We start from the raw sequence: 22,390 nt of genomic DNA on the forward strand, positions 1-22,390 counted from the left end.
AGTGATAAGAGTTATGGGTATTTGTACTAGTTACCAGTAGTTAGACTGCAGACCAGATGTTCTAGCTTTTAACAGTTATTATTCAGTTTGCTGTGCATTCATGAATCTCCCCCTATCCCCCTCCCCTTCTCCCACACTCTCTCTCTATCTTTCTCTTCCTTTAACTGTCTCTCTTTAACTCCATCTGGTCAAGGCAGAGAACTGCTTGTGGTTTCTGCCTGTTAAAAGTTTTTCCTCACCACTGTCACCAAACTTTGCAGTGATTACCTAAAATGTTCAGTCAGTGGTTGAATGAGAGAGAGCAGTACAGTCAACAACCTGGAGGTGGTGGGGGGTGAAGTGGCTCATGCGCATTTAAAGCGCTCAAAATGACCTTTCTGGTGTCATTCCTCAGAAATAGAGTTGAAGATGGACCTGTGGAGTTGAATTAATGAAGAGTTCAGACCTAAGCAGAGCATTTACAGTTTATGTAGACCACAGGGAAATGTTTTAAAATGCATAATTCCATTTTTTAAAAAAAGCAAAATATCACTCCTTTTAGTAAAATTTGACTGACAAATCAATTAGCTGTGTGGCCAAATAAACATGAGAGCATTCACAAAGTATAATATCCAATTTTCTGTATGAGATTTATAACAACAGAGTCGAACTCAAAACAGTGTGTTTCCGTGCTGGATGCTGCCTCAGACTGAGAGCAGGAATTGTACAGGTGGTGAGACACGAGAAAAAAGTGAGAACATCAACACAGGGAAGAGACAGAGTAAAGACTTCCGGCAGCTGGATTATCTGATATTCAGGGTGACTAAGAGGACACAAAGCTCATAGCTGAAAAGATGGGCATGTTGTGTAATTTTCAGTGAAAACCCAAAACAAACCGGAAGATACTTTCAGTCTAAGCTTTCTCTAGAACAGACTTGATGACATATGATGAGGTTTTACTTCTTTGTGAGCGCAGCCTTGAGGCTTTTTTTCAGAGATCATTGTGTTTCAGGATGACTATTACATGGGGATGCTTCTGCACAGGATACACACATAGTGATAATGAAGTGAGGGAAGGAAGTGACTGATCTGTAACACATTCAGGTCTGCCCACTCAAGAAAAACAAACAGTCCAGCAGTCAGCTGATAGTCTTTTTATTGAACAAAGAGAGAAAGCTCAAAATGAGTGTGTTAGACTGTGGTTCTTCATGTTAAAGCATTGAAGCTCATCACTAATAAAGTGCACTTTCAGTTTACAGCCAAATGGAGGCTTGGTTTCTCCTCCGTCCCTCTCAAAACGCTCAATCAGATCCCACCCGGCAGGTACAGGACTCTCCTCAGTGGAACGCTATCACAGTAAGATATACAAGACCAAGTGCAACAACTGAGCACCTCAGCGAGGGCATGTGCATAAGTGTTAATGGAAGATCAGCTCCTTCTTCTCACCGGGGTCTAAACTGGCTCAGACTATTTGTGTTAGCGTTTTCTGCCCTGGCTCAGTTCAACCAGATGACAATAACGATGACAACAGTGGTAATGCGACTGACGGCGCCACAGTTCTGACTGATTATGTGATTGATTGATTGTAAAACAGCACAGTATTTTTTAACAGGGTTTCATTAATAGTCAAGCTAAAATCTTTGCCATGAGCGATTTTACATTTTAAGATCTTCACTTTAAAAAAATATTTTCCTATTTCCAGAAGTGTTTTCTACATAATATATATGTACAGGTGTATCTTTACAAAGAAAATAATGTTCTGTTGCAGTATTGAATCCAGTTTGGCACAAAATCCTTCACCCAGTAACAGACTTCATGGAAGAGACAGCAGAAACAAGGTCATTCAACATCCCACAGTCTCGCTATGATTTCCTTCAATTCTGTCTCTCCTGGATAGACACAGACACAAAACTAGCAAATCAATCTTATTTCTACCTATAATTCATGATGAGATGTAATTGACATGGTAATTTCCTCTGATGTGCAGCAAATAGGAATGTAAATGACATGAAAGCAAGTTGTTTCATGTACTAAACTACAGAACATGGCAGCAAACCAAGAGGTAACCAGCCGAAGAGTAAACACCGACATGGGACATCTGATATAACATCAAAAAACTGAACTTACTTCTATGGATTTTTAGTATTTGGAAGTGCTACGTGGTGTTTAGGATCAGAGCAAATGAGAGAAAAAGACACATCAAAGCTGTAATTTAACACGGATAAAAAAGACTAAGCTGAGTAGGATCACGAGGAAAATAGATGATGACGACAATGATGAGGACAACATCCCAGTAGGTAGTGGATGCACATGGTATAGGAGGGAATTTACACAAACACAAGATCAGCTGCTAAAACACACATCTACCACTAACATTTAAATGTAGTGTATATTAGTTTCACTGGGAATTTCCACATTGGGCAACTTCTCTTATTGCACTATTTTTCAAATTAAAAAAAAAAAAAAAAAAAAAAAAGCATTGATGAGGCAGTTTTGAGTTTTGTCTCACTTACACTGTGGTCATCTTTCATATCTTTTTATAACATGCAGACAACAAACTACGAATCACCCTGCCACAGCTGTCCTATCCAGTTGTGTATTACATACACAATGTTCCTCACATGGAGAGCTTAGACAGAAGTCTGAACAAACAAAGCTCTCACGAGAGCCATATTACACAAACGCCTTCAATAACAAGCAGTCATCATTACAGTAATAAATATAATCAGTTCAATAAATAGGGGGTTTCGATCAGTATAGAAATTATAAAGATGCAGCTGATTTATCTGTTAAAAGTTGCAGGATTTAAGTGTAGTGTCAATTAGGCCAAAGTACTGTCATGTTACGATTTAGTTTAGGTAGTTTGCAGCTTGTGAGCACTACTTCATGCTCACATATTGCTTCAAAACCATTGAGGATGCATGAAAACTTTCCATGTGTATAATACAGTGTCTATCTCCAGCGTCAGTCACCCCTCATGCATCATCCAGTCACATGATCATACAAAAGGATTGGACAGTGATGGGGAAAAAGTAGCCCTAATGAGAGGTTTATGAGAGGATGTCACATCATGGAAGGAGACTTTATATACACAGAAATGATATAGTACAAGTGCACCAGGCCCCTCTTGCTGTCGTTTTTCTGGTAGACCCCCAAAATGATTTCCCTCTGTAGTCAACACCAAAGGGGCCGGGGCTTGGTGTAAATCTAGACTCCTTGCTTTTGTTGTAGTTTTAAAGTGCATTCCAGATGCAGGTGACTAAAGGACAAGAAGCAAATGACAAAAAGAGGGATGAAGCACAGGTAAAGCCAGAGGCTGGCATTTAGGAAGAGGATTGGCACATATATCAGAGATGTCATAGAGAAGGAGGAAGAGGAGGAGGAAGAGGAGGGTGGAGATGAGAATCTGGGTCCGTTAGGCTGAAGGTATAATAAAAAAAATCCTATTCAGTCTTCTCCTGTTCCAGCTCCAGTCACTCCCTGGACTGGTAGAAGAGGATGTATCCAGACTCAGAGTTCTTTGAAATGTCTGAGGTAAGACCGTAAAACTCCTCAATGGCCTGGGCGTCAATTTTCTACACAGCAGAAGAGCAAGACAGAGGCTTAATGACAAGGCAAACAACAGTGAAGTACAAACAGATGAGTCAAGACGACTGAGAGTGACGCACCTCCACAATGTCATCATCAAACAGCAACCAGAAACCATGACTCTTCACTATGGTAATGTAATGTCCTCTGTTCGGTCCACTGAGGAAGCACAGACAGCAGTTAGTCTCCTCTAAACAGATGTACAGCATCACTGATCAAAGAATACAACAGTCTGCCACATCAGTGCCTCTTGTCATTGTAGTCTGCATTTTAAGAAGGCTGCAAATAATACAATAAAAACTGAATACTATTCATTGATTCATCATTATATGAGATGCTTTACGCTCATCTTTCGTATACAGATATAATCAGACATATTCATATGCATTCATATACTTGTTAAACATCATGGCAAGTAGAGATCATTAATATTCTGATTCAATTCCATGAATTAAGCTTCTTAATTAATGTGAAAAATGTCTATCACAGAATCAAGATGAATGCTTCCTCTGGTGACCTTTCCAGTTGACTGAGGAGGCGATTGTGCTGTCAATCAAGGTCCAAGGAAAAGGCATCAGAGCAAAGATGAAGGCGACTTAAAACACAGGACTCTGATCTTTAGGTGTAAACACAGTCTTAGGGTTTTCTGAATGAGACTAGACTCGGTTTTGTCCTTGGGGAGAAGTGACTCTTCCCTGAATAAACAACTATTTTGTGAAATCTGTTAGTTTATAATAATCAGATGACCAATGTTATGATCTTTAACATCTTATCCACAGACAAGCCAATTATGCCACCTGATAATATCTAACATTAACTAAATGATCAGTACAGCATGTGCTGATGTCAGGTTATCAATTGCCTCTATATATGTGCCAAGTTTGAAGAAAATTTAAAACAAAATTGATGTTTTTAAAGACATTTGAAATTTCACCCATTATAATTAAAGGGGAAAAAAAAAGATTTAAAAATTCACAATAATTTAGAACTTTGACCTACTTTTCCCAAAATGCAACCACATCTATTCTGCACCCCTGGCAATCTATACACCCAATTTGGTATGAATTCAACCAGTAGTTTTGCTGCTACTGACATGTGAAACTTTGCCCATTATAAGTAAATGGGGAAAAAAAAGATTTAAAAAAATTCATAAAAGATTAAAACTTTGACCTACCCCAAAGTGTAATGACATCTAATCTGTGTCACTAGCAATCTGTGCACCCAATTTGGTGGGAATTCAATCAATTCTTGGCATTGTCCAATCTTTTTGACATTAAAGACATGAGAGGCTATTGGCTGCAGTTAAATAAACAGCCTGTACAAAAATGTAACTGCCTGGATTTAACTAAGCCATTAGTTCAGATCCTTCCATGGGTAAGTACTGCAGTGGTTAATAAAGTTTCAGCTGTAGCAGGTTATTTAACTCTAACTGCACTAAGCAGCCTGTCATATCTTTAGTGTCAAAAACATTGGCCAATGCCAGGATTCATCAGGATCATCAGACTTGTGACAGAATGGTTCAGGGAGAATGAAACATCATTTTCACATATGGATTAGCCACCATAAAGTCCAGACTCTAATTTGGGATGGGATGAGGACTTGATGCAGCGGTCCGATTCTCCATCATCAATAATTCATCCATTAATTTGTTTCAAGCAGAAGAAACAACAAAACTTATGTGTACAAAGAACTAATTGCAATGCAAATACATTAAACAGAGGTGATCAAGACAATATGTCATTTGCCATGTTCACTAGTAATAAACTAAATTCAATCTGTACTGCTCAAAAAGGAGTGGGAAGAATCAAAAATTTTAAATTAATGCAACTATGGACAGAAAGAATATTATGAACCTTACTGTGACAATACATAAGCATTAAGTAGCAAAAAAGATGTCACAAGTCCCTTTTCCATTGGACATCTGTGCAAAACTTTACCAATATTTACTAAATGTCGAAAAAACAGAAGTCCATAATGTCGGTTTTTCCATTAAATCACAAATGCGATGATTTGTTTATTTATTATTGCAAGATGACATGAGTAGTCATTCCATAAACATGGCGACGAACATAAATATGGTGTTGATTTATAGATATATTCATTATTATTATATATTACCCCTCTATCTCATACTAAATTAAAAAATGATTGGGTTTCCTGGTGTGCCCACACATACCGCGACATGTTTCTTCTTCTTCGCTTGTTGTAACGTCCGTCAACATCTGTTTTTTAATTCACCTGACTCTAGTTGCGAAAAAAGGTTTTTCCATTGCAGTTTTGCGTGATATAACATTTGCGCTACGCCTGAAAAACCACCTCTTGCCAGCGCAAAAACTTTTAATCGAAAAATGAGACTTTTGGCGAAATTGTCGTTGTTCCATTAGGTAAATTTTTACGCAAGTTATATTTGCACAATTTGAGGGTCAATGAAAAAGCGACTACAGTGAATGTCTCCTGTAATTAAAACCAAAGGTGGTGCAGTCAAATATTGCACATGCTACTTTTTTTTTGGCCGGGCAGTGTATGTTATAGTCTTTTGTTTTGTGCTGATAATCCATATACTGTACCTGCCACAGTGCACCACCACAGCCACCAGATCATACATGCGGTCCAGGTTTACTGCATCTCCAGACGTGTTGAACAGACGGAGCTCTAGAGGGAACACCACTCTGTAGGACAGCTTAGTGTAGCGGTGCAGCTGCTCCATGTACTTGAACCTTTTCAGGTGTAGTGCCAAAATCATAGGAAGCTTCTTCACTCGCATCCTGCAGAGAAAGAAACAGTCAGAGATACACACGTTTCTACAGTAACACATCGTTTCTGGCGTGAGGTTCAGCGCTTTACCCACCGTTTCTGTGCTTCCTGCTTGCTGCAGCATGTCTCACAGTAGTATTTGTATTCACTGCACAAAGTCTCTGTGTTACTGAAGTCCCTGGAGATGACAGCGTGCCACAAGAGAATCAGTTATTTAATCTCATTCTGACCCAAGGGAATAGCAGTTAAGGTGTGACTTCATGAATCAATACTACCTGAGACAGTGTGTAATTGATGTGTTCTGCTCCACATCCACGGAAAGATCCAGAAAATCCTCATCTTTGCTGCTCACCTGTCAGGAAGAGGAAGTGGTGAACTGTCATTTTCTTTGTGAGTCCATGTGGGGAAGTCTGCTGCACCCCGGCAAAAAAAACAAAAACAAAAAAAAAAAACAAAAAAAAACAAAACAAAACAAAACAAAACAAAACAACAAACAAACAAACAAACAAACAAACAAACAAACAAACAAACAAACAAACAAACAAACAAACAAACAAACAAACAAACAAACAAACAAACAACAAACAAACAAACAAACAAACAAACAAACAAACAACAAACAAACAAACAAACAAACAAACAACAAACAAACAAACAAACAAACAAACAAACAAACAAACAAACAAACAAACAAACAAACAAACAAACAAACAATAAACAACAAACAAACAAACAACAAACAAACAAACAAACAAACAAACAAACAAACAAACAAACAAACAAACAACAAACAAACAAACAAACAAACAAACAAACAAACAAACAAACAAACAAACAAACAAACAAACAAACAAACAAACAAACAAACAAACAAACAAACAAACAAACAAACAAACAAACAAACAAACAAACACACACACACACACACACACACACACACACACACACACACACACACACACACACACACACACACACACACACACACACACACACACACACACACACACACACACACACACACACACACACACACACACACACACACACACACACACACACACACACACACACACCTTTAAGCACTCTTTGAAATGCTTATTCTACTCTGAGTGCCTTTGTCTCTACACGGTGCAGTGTCTTGGTGTTTGCAGGGGTTGTTCAGGGCAACCTGTCCCACTCCCCGTCTCCCTCAGCATTTTGAGGACAAGGCCTGTGGTTGCCATGACGTAAACTGGCCAGAGCCTACCGGGTGTGCTCACAGTATCTTTTTTATGCACCTCTCAGCATCTCAGCAAACAGCTAATCCCCTTTTCAGACTTATTCAACTCTTACACAGGGTGACTCCTAACAGGGAGTTTTGGACAAATAAAGTTGGAAACACACTGGTCCAAAGGATCATTTGTCAAACTTTAATCATCAGACTGAACATAAAGACAAAAAAAATACACGCACCGTTTCACAGTTGAGGCAGCGTGTCTCGTTGGTCAACGTGCCTTGGAAGATGTCATGAACCCAGGTGGGCTCTGTCTTGTTCTCTGTCTCAGCCTCTGTGGTGACCGCTGTGCCGTTGTTCTTGAGGCGTCCGTTCTGCTTTTCCTGTTTCTTCTCCTCCTGCAGGATATCAGCCACGGTGTTCAGCAGGTAGTTAAGAAATTCATGGGCGTCCTGCTGCATGTAGTTATCAAACAGATCTGGAGAGAGACGACGAGATCAAACCACTGAGGAGCTTTTGAAAACCTCTTCCTCCAAAACCAATCACATTATAAATGTAGACCACTGGAAAGGAATGGATTACACTGGCTTTTAATACCCACATGTTAATTATTTTATCTTCTATTTTAGATGTTTCTATCCCATTGTGTATCTGTTTTTTTTTTTTTTTTTTTTAATCAGTTTTCATATATCTTATTCTTACTTTTAGTAGTATTGTCATATCTTGTATTTTTTACTAATATCTTTGCATTGTGCTTTGGACAGCCTGTGCTGTTTTAAATGTGCTACATAAATAAAAAGTTGACCTTGACCTACAGTGTTACTCTATTTAACAAATGAAGATCTAAATAACTGAATCAGAGTTTTGTGTCCATTTCTTAAACACTCACACTACATGGTGTCTCAGAAACAAGTTAGTAAATAAAGTAACACTTCCAAGGTATGTTTCATAGGTGACATCTTCTAACAATAAATAAATGAAATCTTTCAGTTGAAATGTGAACTTTCCTCCATTTGGCTACAGTGCACAAGCATTGCTACACTCATTTCTATTTCCAGTTTCACTTAAATATTGACTTTGATGCTCATGTTGATTTTGTCCTGATGAAGAGCAAAAGCGAAACTAAACTTTCTCATTCAACCGTTACACATTATACAAGAAATTTTGGGTGAATCAGTGCAGAGGGGCCCTCGGGTCTGGTGAAGAAGTTTTAAAAGGATCAAGCAAGCAAAATGTGCTTGGCAGGTTAACCCCCAAAAAAATTAGGGTTGAAATGACAGTGAATCTGATTTGAGCTACACAGTAAAATAGGAAGGTTGTTTTTTGCAGGTCTGAAAAATCAGTCTGTTGGTCTTTATCAGGAAATGTCAAATAATGTAATCAGGGTGCTTACAGGTTTCTACAAGTTAATTTTAAAACTTTTTAAGACATTTTTAAGACTACTTAGAATAGAATTTAATGCCCATTTCACAGCCATACTGCCAAAAATTTGGGACTCCTAAAATTTAGGAAAATGTGTTTATCTACATTAGCAGAGATTGAATATTACATACATACTGTACACAGAACTGAATGTTCTGTGATCATTTCTCACCAGGGGCTGCAAAGTTAGCGATAATTGGTTCCTAATTTCAATATAAATTGTTGGGTTGGAACGGGTGGAACTGAGTAGACTAATGTTAATGTCTTTGCAGCTTGGACACATTTGAACACAATACAGTGAACAAGTTTATGGCAACATAACTTAAGACCTACCATATCAAATGTAATACCTTTTAAAGACTTTTTTAAAGTTTTAAAAACAGATTTGTAAATTCAAGTCTTTCAAGACTTTTTAAGACCCTGCAGGAACCCTGTGTAATACTTTGTAGTCATAAAACAATTTTAACAGAAATAGTAACTAGGGTATCACTAAATGTGCACAATTAGAAATGGAGAGGGGTTCCCATTCTGATGCCTCCTTCTGAAAAGAAGTGATTCCAAGATACAATGTGGTTTTTTTTATAGGAAACAATTGAGATGAAATTGTTACAGTTCTTAAGCTGTAATCTTCAAAAAAAGAAAAAAAAGGAAAAAAAGTCCAGTGTAAAGCTTTCTTAAGAGGTAAAAAACAGATTTATTGGCTTTATTAAGCTAATAATGTATTAGCTTGGATTTGGCTCATACATAATTCTTTAAGATTTAAAAAGAATGTTCCTAAATTTGTAAGTATAGTGTGCAGTAGTATTGAAGAGCATGTTTCTTGGTTAGAACATCAGTAATTAATGACATTAATGTTTGTTGACTCATAGAAAAGCCGAGCTGAACAAACCCACCATTTCAATGACCGAATGCACCTGTAATGTGATGAAACTTTTCTGTTCAGTCTTTGGCCCTGTTCAAACTACAGTTCAAAGCCATTTTTGGACAAATCCAGGTACATTTTAGAATGACTGAAGGAGAGCAAAACCACATCCAGTGCCATTTCTTTTTCAAACTGGATGCAATCTGCATTTTAATGTGGTTTGAAATGTGATTCTAATTGTGTATCTCAGTCTGGACGCTCTGGCTCAAATCAGATTTTAAGGCATTATGCAGCAGTGGGGTCAAATAAGGAAAGGGCTGAGCAGAAATCAAGCTGCTATTACCAGAGTGAAGCTGAGGACATGAACTACAACAGCCTGTCGACACACACCAAATGTCCGGTAACACTTGGGTCACATTTTTTGGAAAAGATACCCATGTTATGACAGACTACAGCATATCTGTTCACAAAAAAAAAGAAAAAAAAAAAAACAGTAGGGATGTAAAGTCTTAAAGATCTGATGTCCTGCAGTCAGCACAGTGGTGATGCCGCTGACTGTTACTTTTGAAAACACAAATGAAGAAGCAGACGTAGAGAGTGAACAGAAAGGACAAAAAAAAAAAAAAAACAAACCCTGAAAGTAGGCAGCGAACCAAAGCTCAGTCCCAACAGAGATGGTATTGTTTGCTCACATAAAGAGCTTCCTCAACACGGACAGCAGAGAACAGTCGGCGTCTCTGTCAGCTCGACTTTAGGAGTGACCTTACCACCAACAAGCACCTGCCCTTCACCTCCACATTCCGGCTGCGTTACAGACAAACAGCACTGCCGCCGTCGCGCAACACAAAACAACACATCTGCACCGCACAAAACTTTTTCACTTGTAACTTTGACTTTACACCACCGCACACAGGCGACTGCTAGCACAGATTTTAGACATGAGCTTCATGAGTTCAGAGTAGATATGCCAGGTAGATGCAGGTGGAGTGAAATCAGTCATTAACACAGGCTCTGCTCCACTGGAGTAAGTCAGTCCATGGGCGCAATATGAGGGGCAGCTCAGTGGAATGCAGACATCATTAACATTATTCCACCTGTTAGTTCAGATTACACCTGTACCTGCCCTGCCGTGACACCAAAGATACACTATATGGACAAAAGTATTTGGACATGTTGAATTCAGGTGTTTCTTTTTTTAACAGAGGTCTGGTCAACAGACTTTCTTCACATGTCACAAAGAAAAATCTCCCATTAAACTGTAAGGAAATAATGATGTTTCAATCTCAAATCAGCATGAATGGGACTATTTACAGCTGTAGACTGGATGTGTCCAAATATTTTTGTCCATATAGTTTATACACATCAAAATTTTCTTAAAGTTTAATGAGAAATGTATCTTCTTAAGTAAGATGTGAAGAAAGTAGATTGTTAGTTGTGGTAGAAAGTTATTATTTACAGTCAGAGCATGAAAGATATTTAAGAAACTAGTGTGTTGACCTGTGCGGAACCACAGGTCATATTAATACAGATATCTATAGGGATGGGAATCGAGAACCGGTTCTTTGTGAGAACCGGTTCCCAGTAGCTCGATTCCTTGGAATCATTTGCCTGCTTGCTTAACGATTCTGCTTATTGATTCTGCCTTCGTTGTGCATGCGCGATGACATCACACGTACGCTGCATTGTTTTGGTCAGAACGTAGCCAACGTGGCGTTGAGGCAGAAATGGTCTAAAAGATGACACCAGGTCCACTTACTTGGAACACTTGCAAAGCTTCCATGTCTTCAAAAGGGTGGAATCTCTCCAATATCCTCAAACATTTGTCCACAGCATGTGAATCATTTACAGGAATGTCACGTATTTGATACGCTACTTAGCGTTACTTAGTCAAACCGGTTCCACGTAGTAGAAATGCGGCAATAGAGGAATTAGTAGAGTCTTTAGTTTCACTTTCACTGTACACCCCCCCCCCCCCCAAAACCAGCCCGGCGTCATCTGCTGTTATCATTTGTACATACTGTATATGTTATATTTTCTGTGCAGAGATGGAAATATAAAAGACAGTTAATGCAAACACACCTGTTTGTACTATTTTATTCCCTCACCCAATGAGAATCGATAAGGAATCGGATTGATAAGCAATATCGATAATGGAATCGGAATTGTTAAATTCTTAACAATTCCCATCCCTAGATATCTAGGGACTGAAGTTAGTAAATGCATCATTCCAGGTTTTTTTAAACATTTCCTGTCACGCAGCGTGGTAGTGCGCCTCTGGTCAACCAAGCAACGGGATTATAAAGCTATTGTAATCCAAAATGACTAATATCTCCCAAAATATTGGTCCTATCAACTTGCTGAGATATTTAATGTGGAGATGGGACTATTCCTCAACTGTAGGTACCAAACTGGGCAGTTAAAAACATCTATATTTCTCAGAACTGTGCAGACACACACACACACACACACTCTGAGACCTTGCAGTATTATGATATAGAAGATAGAGGTAGAACATATAAAATCATAGTCATGGATAAAAAAAAAAAAATTAATGTTGAGAGAAATTAAGTAAAAAACATCTCACCAGGCATTTTGGAAGCAAAGATAATTTAACCAAACTTATCAGTGCCATGATATTTATCCCAATAGAAAACTATATAATGACATTTGTCATTATTTTGTTGTAGCCCAGACCCCTGTTAGAAAAGAAACACCTGAATTAAACACATCCCAATACTTTTATCCATATAGTGTATCTGCATGATGGACCGTCTGAAAAAAACTGGATGGATTCACCCGTTGGACTCTGGATCATCATTGTGAAGGTTAAAGTTTGAGTTTTGTCTTTTTGGGACCAAAAGTGACTGTATTTGGACAAAAGGGCAGAGCTGCAGGAGAGCAAGAGGTGGAGGAAAAAAGGTTGTAGTTGATAAACATAAGAGCTGTTAATTAAATCCAGTCAAGACAGACCTCAAAACTTTTATCAGACCTAAAATCTTATTAATGTAACAATAATTATAAGATGGACCACCAGGACACTTTGTAGATGGTAAATATAATGTGATTAACTTTAACATGACTCGACTTGACTATTAGTTTGTCGGTTTTTTTTTTTTTTTTTTTTTTTAATATCTACATTAGTGCGCAAAGGTTTGGTTGTGATTCATCTTTTCTCACAGTTTACAGCATATTTATGTCTTTTGTGTAACTACTAAACTGATTTAAACTTTACTGGCTTTGCTTTTAGCTTTTTTTTTGGAAGGAGAGATATTTAGCGTTTTTTTTTTTTTTTTTTGGAGATCCACATCATGTAGTTTAATCTGTGTTTCAGTTCTTGATTCCTCGCCAGATTCTCTCCCATCTAGCTCTTAACCCCCCCCCCCCCCCCCCATCCAGGTGGCATCCCCACAAATACATCCATATACATACAGAGACAAACAAAACACCAGAAAAAAAAAAAAAAAAAAGACTCAAACCAATTTATGTTGATCATTTTGGTCAAATCACCAACATTCTGGACCTCTTGCATAAGGAAAAACAAAACAAAAAAAGTCCCAGCGGTCAAACTGTGGGCACTGAGAAGACTAAGATGGCAGTAAAAGAGTGAAGAAGACAAAAAAATGCATTAAGTAAAAACAAAAAGTCAGGAAAAAGGCAAGTTCCTGATATGATTTATAAACTGTGACCAGGTTCTGTCATATTTATCCTCTAACCCGCAGACTGTATACCTAATTTTTTCCAGGTCCAATCCCAACATCACCTCTCTAATCCAATGAACATAGGCAGGAGGGTTCTTCCCCTTCCAGTTCAGTAATATCAGACGGCGGGCATGTAACGATGCAAAGGCAATTGCATTTTTGTGGAGATGGGACAAGTTTAGATCATCCCTAACCACACCGAAGATGCCTATCAAAGGGTCAGGCTGCAGTGTTTTGCCAGATATCGCTGAAAGTGATTGAAAGATTGAGTACCAGAAGCTATACAAGGATGGACATGACCAAAACATGTGTCCCAAGGAAACAGGAGAATATTGACATCTAGGACAGTTTGGTGCTACATTAGGATATAATTTAGACAGTCTGTCATTAGAATAGTGCAACCTGTGGACAACCTTAAATTGAATCAAACCATGTCTGATACAGAAAGAAGATGTATGTATACGCTGTATGGTATTTTTCCAGGTGTCTTCTGGTATTGTTTCTCCAACTTCTCCTTCCCATGCTGCTTTAATTTTGTCCCACGTTTGAGGACAGCTGTTCAGGATTAATGCATATATTTTTGATATTGCTCTTTTATTGAATGGATTTACATTAAGGACTAAGTACAATAGGTCTTTAGAAGGTAGGGATGGATACTCTGAAAAAAATTTAGAGGCAAAACTCCAAACCTGCAGATATCTAAAGTAATGAGACTTTGGTAAATTATGATCTTCACATAGAAAATTAAAAGATGCAAAGCCTTCATCAATGAAAAGATCTTGAAAATAGCCTAAGCCACTTCTGTGCCAAATTGCAAATGCCTGATCCATTTGAGATGGTGCAAAAAGATGATTAAACCTTATTGGAGAAAAACCACATATATTTGTCAAATTAAAATGTTTTCTAAATTGACCCCAAATCCTAATCGAATTTTGGACCACTAAATTTGAGTTCAGATCAGGTGCTTTGATGTTTAGTGGAAGAGGAGCAGTTAAGGATGAAATTGGGGAAAATGGGAGTGTAGCTCTCAGTTCCATCTCTGCCCAGATTGGACCCTCCTTGTCTGCAAACATGGTGATCCAATATGTCAGCTTAGCAATATGAGCTGCCCAGTAATAAAATAAAAAATTAGGTAGACCCAAACCACCATCAGATTTAACTTTTTCCAGGCTTGCCTTCTTTATACGTGCAGGTTTTTTATTCCATATGAACGAAGAGATAAAGCGATCCAGTTGAGCAAAATAGGATTTGGGAAGAAAAATAGTAATCATTTGAAATAAATAAAGAAATCTGGGCATTACAGTCATCTTCACTGCATTTATTCGTCCTGCCAATGGGAGTGGAAGTTTTGACCACCTATCCAAATCAATTTTGGTACGGTCTAAAATAAACCTGCAATTATATTGGAAAATAGCCTTAATTGAACCAAGTTTGTTGTTTTTGAAGCTTGCATCTTACAGCTATCACTGGTGTTTAACTTATTTCTTATTTAATTCCATATTTCTGCATTAGCTTCCCTTGATCTACAATAAAATTACTGATTTAGCATAAGCTGCACAGAAAACTGGTGCAGGGTCTGGGTGATCTTATGGTTTTAAATGGTGATCCATCTTAATTAGTCACATGATCTACTTTTCGGGGGGATTGTACAGGCTGTGTCATAAAAAAAACAAAAAACGAAAAAAAAAAAACAACAGCACTGTCACAACTTCTGTCAGTGAACGTTCTTTTTGAGTTTTTCATTTTTTATTTTTTTTTTTTAAATCAGTGACATTACAGGATTTTAAAGAGAATGCTGTCCTAACTTATGGGTTTGTACCATTACTGTTGTTAACACAGGTCACTGGGACACTCAGTATATTTCAGTGCAATTACAGTAACTTAAACGTCTGTGTCCAGGTTTAATCTGCAATAACTTTCAGAGTTTGTGTGGCATGTTGTTTTGCTGCTGCTGCTGAAGAAATAATGATGAGGAATTACCATAAATCCATCAGCTGTGGGTCAAACTTCTGAACTCTGATTTACACAGATGCTTTAGTCAAAAGCTGTTTTTGATTCCCTATAAGATTCTGGTGGAACAAATTAAGATGCAACAATTTCTATGATTAAAGGAAACACTGAAGCTGATTTTACAGGAAAATGTGGACTGACGTTTACTTTGTATAGATATTGTCAAAATACTGAGATAATGTTTGTGCTAAATGATACAACATGCAGAGCTACCAGTCAGGTAACATTAGGAAAAACCATCACACACAGACAGCCACAAGTTACAATGAAAATACCACCAAAAATTAACTCTCTCCCACTGCGCATGTGTGATTCAGCTGCTTTAATCTCCAAAACCCAGTGTTGGAAACACCAGCAGCAGTTTGCTTTTTAGCCTCTACACTTGTGTCCATATGTTTTGGGAATTACAGACATTTTGGTAAATTTTGCTAGAATTTACTCTCTTTTTTTTTTTTGTTTCCACATGTTTCAGAGGTACATTGAAGAACACCCAGGGGCCTTACATAGATTTCAAAGCAATCTAATGATAAATAAAATCACATTAAAGCAAAAAATCCATTTATGTCATTCCCAAAACTTTTGGCCACTAGTGTAGTAATGAATAATTATTCAAACCAATTGTGTTTAACCTTGCATTCCACCCATTTCCACAAACTGACGTACAGAACTGTAATCAAGGGTTTAATGATGCAGATTGTTAATTTCATAATGTAGATGCAAGAGGACAGTTAAGACTCATCCAAGTTCAACTGAAGATAATTCAATATTTCTAAAGGCTATTTTCAGTAAATGTGTACTTTGTAGATTTCTCTGGCGTCTGCAGTGATCGTGTTCGTAACATTTCTGCTCTGTATGGATCCAGGTGTTTCTTGTTATTTAGCCACTTGCCTTTTTATGATGCAAGTGGTAAAAAAAGCCTGATTCTGAAAACATGCAACCATATTTGGAGGTTTCTATGCAAAGTTATTTCAGGCATATTTTTTGGTTTCGATTAACAAAAGGCTGTTAATGAGGTACACGCATGCTCTTATACCGTGTGAGTCTTGATCCTATTGAACAAAAACTGCGGCTTTTGTCAGACTGTGCTCTCACCGTTCTCTTTCCGGAGGCGCGAGATGAACTTTTTGGGTGGGATGACCCCCACTTTCTTCTTCTGTGTGGCGATGGAGTGGAAGAGGTCAGCCAGGCATGTGAGCAGGTTCTCCTTCTTCTTCTGCTGGGCTTTGTACGCCAGCACATTCTCTCGGAAAGGCCGGCAGAAGTAGAGAGCCTGGAGCACTGAGTTACAGTAACATGTGTTTCCAAACTGATGGAAGAGGCAGGAAAAAGAAGGTGATTAGTAAACATCTAACAATCAGATGTAAAGTAGTGTTACCAGACCAAAATTTAGTTTCTGGTGGAAAAAGACTTAAGTGATGAGTTGTTTTTATCCATTTAGTAGACAGTGCATGTGGGCGGATGAAGGGTATTAATGCAAATGTCACATTAAAGAAACAGAACCTCAGTGGAATAGCCAACAAGCACAAGCTGTCCCCTTCAGCTGCTCAGCACAGAACGTGACTTACACCAGTCCCGTCCCGAGAGTTTGTTTTGAAAAATGACACCTGTGTTTTGTACAAACGAGTCTGTTAATGTATGAGAGGATTTAGTGATGCTTACATTGACCAATCCAAAGTAGTGTTCATTGATCGGGAATTGCTCCGGGCCGATGTCTTTCTCCAGAGCAGAGGCATTGGTGCCCTGAAAAACCAGAGGGAAACATGAAAGTCATCATCTTGGATAAAAGCTTCATTTATTTAGCCAGGAATGTGAATATATACTGCACATGAACACTATAGAAATGTAGCACAGGTAACGACTGCAGGCAGAAATAGAATATCCTTCCATTCTGTGAAATCTCACGGTCTTAGTTTTCCTCAAGAATGCTGCAGCCCATCTCCTTTCCTTTAAGACTGTCAGAAAAATAACTTCCTGTCAAAGTAGAGAAAGGATGTGGTCTAAATAGGTCCACTCGTGCTGGGGTCAGGAGTATTTTATGGTGGATCCTTGAGACGGACCACTTATCTCCTGTCAGAACCTTTCCACTTTCCCGAGCTCAAAGCTTTTCCAAATGAGCCACAGCTTTGTTGAGCGAACACAGGAGATAATTTAGTTTGGGGAAGGCTTTGACTTTGAATGACTGTCATTTCACTCTGTCAAAGCAGACTCAGAGAATACCTCTTTGTCCCACTCTCCATTCCGCCCTGCAGCACAAAAGCAGGCACAATCCCAGTACTGCACACACAAACGGCTTCTTCCCTCATTGCAAATCTATGCAAACACTGGATCAAAGCCTTTATTGTATAAAGTCAGAGTGAAAATGCATGGTTAATAGAGCTACTCATGACATTTATGGCACAAAGACTTAACCCTTAATACTATCTGATGCCATACTAAGGTATCTGACTGCTATGGTGAGAACGGCAGACAGTGGCCTCATTCATTTAAAAGGAAAATATTGTTTAGCTGCATAACTTGTGGTCAAATAAAGGATAAGGCATGTGCCAAAAGTGGTTATACAAACTGGTTTCACTTGTAACCCTTTGCTAGTTTAAAGCTGCGTATGACTCTCATCACCAATTTTTCATCACATCTATAAAATGCAGCTGTAGTAGCAAGAGGCAGTGAAGCTGTTTCTATGTTTGTTGCTGCTGCGACCATAATGTGGTTGTGTGTAGCTGCACTTCCCACAATGCACATTGCAACAAATTTCTGAAAATGCCTGAGTGACCGACCGGCTCTGTTTGTAAACAAATGGATTGTTTACGGTGGAGTATAGGGCTGCACGATATTGGAAAAAACTGACATTGTGACTTTTTTTAACCCTGCAATATATATTGCGATATGAAAACATACTCAGGAGGAGATAATAGAGGGCACTGACATAAATAGTCAAGCAAATTAGTTGTGTTACCTCTCATTGTGGCAACAGGTGCAAGGCACTGTCGACACAGAACACGTTTTTCAGTATCATCCTTCTTGTAGCCGAAATAATTCCAGATAACTGATGTTTCTTTTCTTTTTCACACCAAGTCTTCATTTTCGGTGATTTTCTCGTTCATTGCTCATTTTTTAATGTTGTTACCAGCGACTCTCTCCATGTGCAGGGGTGTGGTCTGCTTTGGCAAACTGATTAAGAAAGATTGCAATTGGTGGATCGCTGCGTGCAGTGTGTGTCAGGTACCCAGGTTGATATCAGATTAGAACACATTGAGTTCATTTGCCTCCTACATTGCAGGACCTGCAATGTGACTATCGTGCACACGTATATTGCAATGACGATGCTCAAACGATATATTATGCAGCTCTAGTGGAGTACACTTCAAAATTGTTCACTGTGAGGGAAGACATTCAGGTGCGTAATCATTGAAAGACTTATGGATTCGTGACACTTAGGCTATGACTCTTGTTTTACAGATTTGATGAAAAATTGGTGACGAAAGTCATATGCAGCTTTAACATTTTAAAGAAAGAAAGTCCTTGACGAACATCAATGAGATGGTGCTCTAAATCTGAGTTTTAGAATTACAGTACCTTAGCACTCAATTATTGATTTATTTCAGGCTTATTCATGTAAACTGAACACAATCAATAAAACCTTGGCACACTTCACTCATTCACTTATGCAGCACAGAAAAACAGCTTTTGTGCCCACATACCTTTAAACAAAGGTCTGATATTTTATACAGCTTCTCTTACCATGACATGTGAACTTGAACCTGTACTGTTATATTAATAGCAAGAAAAATATATTAAAGCTGTCATTGTTAGTTTGTCAAAAGGAAAATTACTGAGATACATTCGCCTAATAGTTTAACTCACATTGGTCGTGGCTTCTTACCTCCACTGCACTACATTTCAGGGACAAATATTATACCTTACTATATTGATTTGACAGCGTTAATTTTTCGGACAAATATTTTACTCAGTCAATAATATAGCAAGCTTTCAAAATCCAATCCAATCCTACTTTATTTATAAATTATTATCAAATTAAATTATTATAAATTATAAATCCCTTTAAAAATAACCACAGTGGACCAAAGTGCTGTACAGAAGACTAAAAACACAGTGAATAAAATGAATCAAAGCATTAAGAAACAATAAAATCAAATATTTAAAACAAGATAAATTATAACAACAGAGGCAAAATGCCAACATTAAAAGACAACACTTATAAAGATTTAACCAGTGGTTTCAAACATTTTTAGCACTGACGTCTTGTATGAAGCGGAGCACCAACAGCCTCATTTTAACGTGTCCATAAGTTGTCAAGATCTCCACCGAATAGTGATTCAATAAATGTTCAACTCATCTAAGATCTGACAAAAATCAAACATGAGAGAAAAACCAAAAAACTGGAAACAGATTAATGTGTCAGAAAACACACAAGAAAACAACTATTTGTCAGTATTCATCCACTGTCGATGTCTTGGCAGAGTCTGACAGTTTGGTGTGAGAAACTGTTGTAGATAAAAGTGATAAAGTGCAAATCATATAAATGTGATGTGAAGCCATTAGTGCAGAATGAACATCTAGTACTCAGTCAACAGACTTCAGAAATGAACAATATGTGCAGACAGTTTTTTTTTCCCAATTAGAGTGGAGGACGAGAAAATGTCAATGTAGTTTTTTTAGCAAGGTTACTAATCTTCTCTGTATGAATAACGGATTAGTCAGTTAATAAAAAGGGAAAACACAGTCAATATCTTCTGTAAGACTTGACTGTTTTTTTATCTGGGGTGGGGCTGGGAGATGATTTGTATTGCAAATCAGAGAGGCACACAACTAAAGTTTATGGCACTGTTTCTGAATGTTAAAGTCTGAAAAGTGAGTTAGTATCTTCGATACTCAGTCAGGTTTTTTTTTTTTTTTTTTTTTTAATTAATTTATCATTTTTGTTTAGGTGTAGGGCACATAATAACAAGGCCAATTGATTTAAATTGACTTGATTACTGGACAAAAAATATTTAACATGCACTTACTTAGTGGAAATACCACACTAATCTTGTATTATTGAATGAAGTGTACACTTTTTATTATTCCTTATTAACATGGTTAAAAGGAGATTCATGTGGGGCCTCTACATGCAGAAGAGAGTTACTAGTTTCCAATAAATTAACTAAATGATCTGAAGGTTTCTTTCACTGCTGGTCTTTGGGTCTCGAATTGTTGGTCAAAAAAGGTGGGGAATTTGACCACATCCCACTGGCCTGTGGAAAGTTTGGCCTGATAATGGATAATTATATAATGGCCGGTCTGTGAAGCATTATAGACAAAACAACTAATCTGAGGAACGATCAGAAGATTAATCAATAATGAAAGCAGCCCTGCTCTTAATCTCATGATATGCATCTGTGGAAGTGTAACAGACCTGTGCAGTGACGTCCATTAAAGCAGAGCAGGACACTACAGGACTAAAAACAGTGTTGGCCAGTGGCATTAAGCAGTTTAAGTCTGCGCTCTCCCACTCTTCACTGCCCCTGAACACAACGTAAACACAGATTAGTGCAGATCTGTGATCTCTGATAGGAGGATAACACCAGCCCTCTGCACAGTCACATTACGCAACCTCAACAGGCCGCTTCAGTCACCTGTCAATCATCTGAGACAAGCTACACAAACTGCACGTTGTGTCCCTTTGCATGGCTGCATCAGCCAATGTCACTGCCACCAGCATGGAGGAATGACAACACAGGCCTGGACTGGAGTCCTCCTAAACCGGAGAACCAGAAAGATGTGGCTACAGTCTGACTGAATGTGCATCCTTGTGATAAAGAGCCTGCACCCTGCACACATTAGCGTCTGGGTGCAGGGGGGAGGCCACTCACCCATGAACATCAATACACACCAGGTTCAACACAGTGGCTGCAGGGAAATCGACAGCAACGCGGACAGAAAGCGACTTACTTACCATATTACAAATGGAGGCGATGTTTCTGACAGTCATTTAGTTTACAGTGTCCCCCTCACCGTCATCTTTATAAAATAAACATGATTTCAGAGGAAGGCGACGCCGAAAAATGAAGTTAATTCGCAGCCGCAGCAGGAGGCCAGACTGCAAACCCCAAGCGTCAGAAAGCAGGCAGAGAGACACGGAGGAGCACCATGCAGCCGGGCCGCCACGGAGGAAAGTGCACTCAATGTGGGAACGGCTTCATCCTCCTCACACACCTTTCAAAAAGCCTGCTGCTATTAAAACCCGTCAATGCATGAGTGAATAATGGGCAGCCGAAGTTACAGGAAGCAGGTTGTTAGCAACGAGCGGATAACAAACATGCTGATTAAGGAAGAGGATAAGCCCCGCCTAATATAAAAAACTACACAGCTGATTGGTTAGTATTTTTTTTTTATTTTTGATTGACAGGTTCATATAACCATACAGAGGCCGGGATGGTGAAGCTTAGGTGAGCCGCAAGCAATCAGAAGCAAATGTGTAAAGCAAGGGCTTTTGGGAGTTGTAGTTACACAACAGAAAGCAATTTTTTTTTTTTTTTTTTAATCAAAAAATTTAGATCATAAATAAGTTGTTTATCGAGTCGTTTCTAGTATAATATTGAAACTGAAATCTTTTAGATGGACAATGCAGTTAATATTGTTGAAAGCTGATGTTCTATTCCTTCACTACAACACTTGACCTCAGTTTGGCTTTTACCACAATTACATAGAGGCATAATAAAATATAGCTTGCAGTTTTGATTCATAAAACCAGACTACAGATATAGAAACAGACTATCATGTCATACATAGTACAGAGTTCTCAGTACAGTTGGAAGAAATACATATACATCTGGTTTGTTTATGTCTCCAAAGTGATAATTA

The 22,390-nt window shown here is 38.3% G+C and overlaps 1 protein-coding gene across 1 annotated transcript; it reads right to left on the minus strand.

Moving 5' to 3' along the window:
* Window positions 1-1,114: 1,114 nt before the first annotated feature.
* On the minus strand, window positions 1,115-21,857 carry usp46 (ubiquitin specific peptidase 46). The gene is made up of 9 exons (XM_030131655.1): window positions 21,483-21,857; window positions 17,189-17,269; window positions 16,622-16,835; window positions 7,777-8,015; window positions 6,597-6,673; window positions 6,416-6,499; window positions 6,135-6,332; window positions 3,648-3,726; window positions 1,115-3,554 (listed from the first exon to the last, which is right to left on the minus strand). The coding sequence occupies exons 1-9, from the start codon at window positions 21,516-21,518 to the stop codon at window positions 3,453-3,455; spliced, it is 1,110 nt and encodes a 369-aa protein (XP_029987515.1). The 5' UTR covers window positions 21,519-21,857; the 3' UTR covers window positions 1,115-3,452.
* Between the last annotated feature and the right edge of the window lie 533 nt (window positions 21,858-22,390).

The sequence above is a fragment of the Sphaeramia orbicularis genome, chromosome 4 (assembly GCF_902148855.1).
Source record: "Sphaeramia orbicularis chromosome 4, fSphaOr1.1, whole genome shotgun sequence".
Classification (NCBI taxonomy): Eukaryota; Metazoa; Chordata; class Actinopteri; order Kurtiformes; family Apogonidae; genus Sphaeramia; species Sphaeramia orbicularis.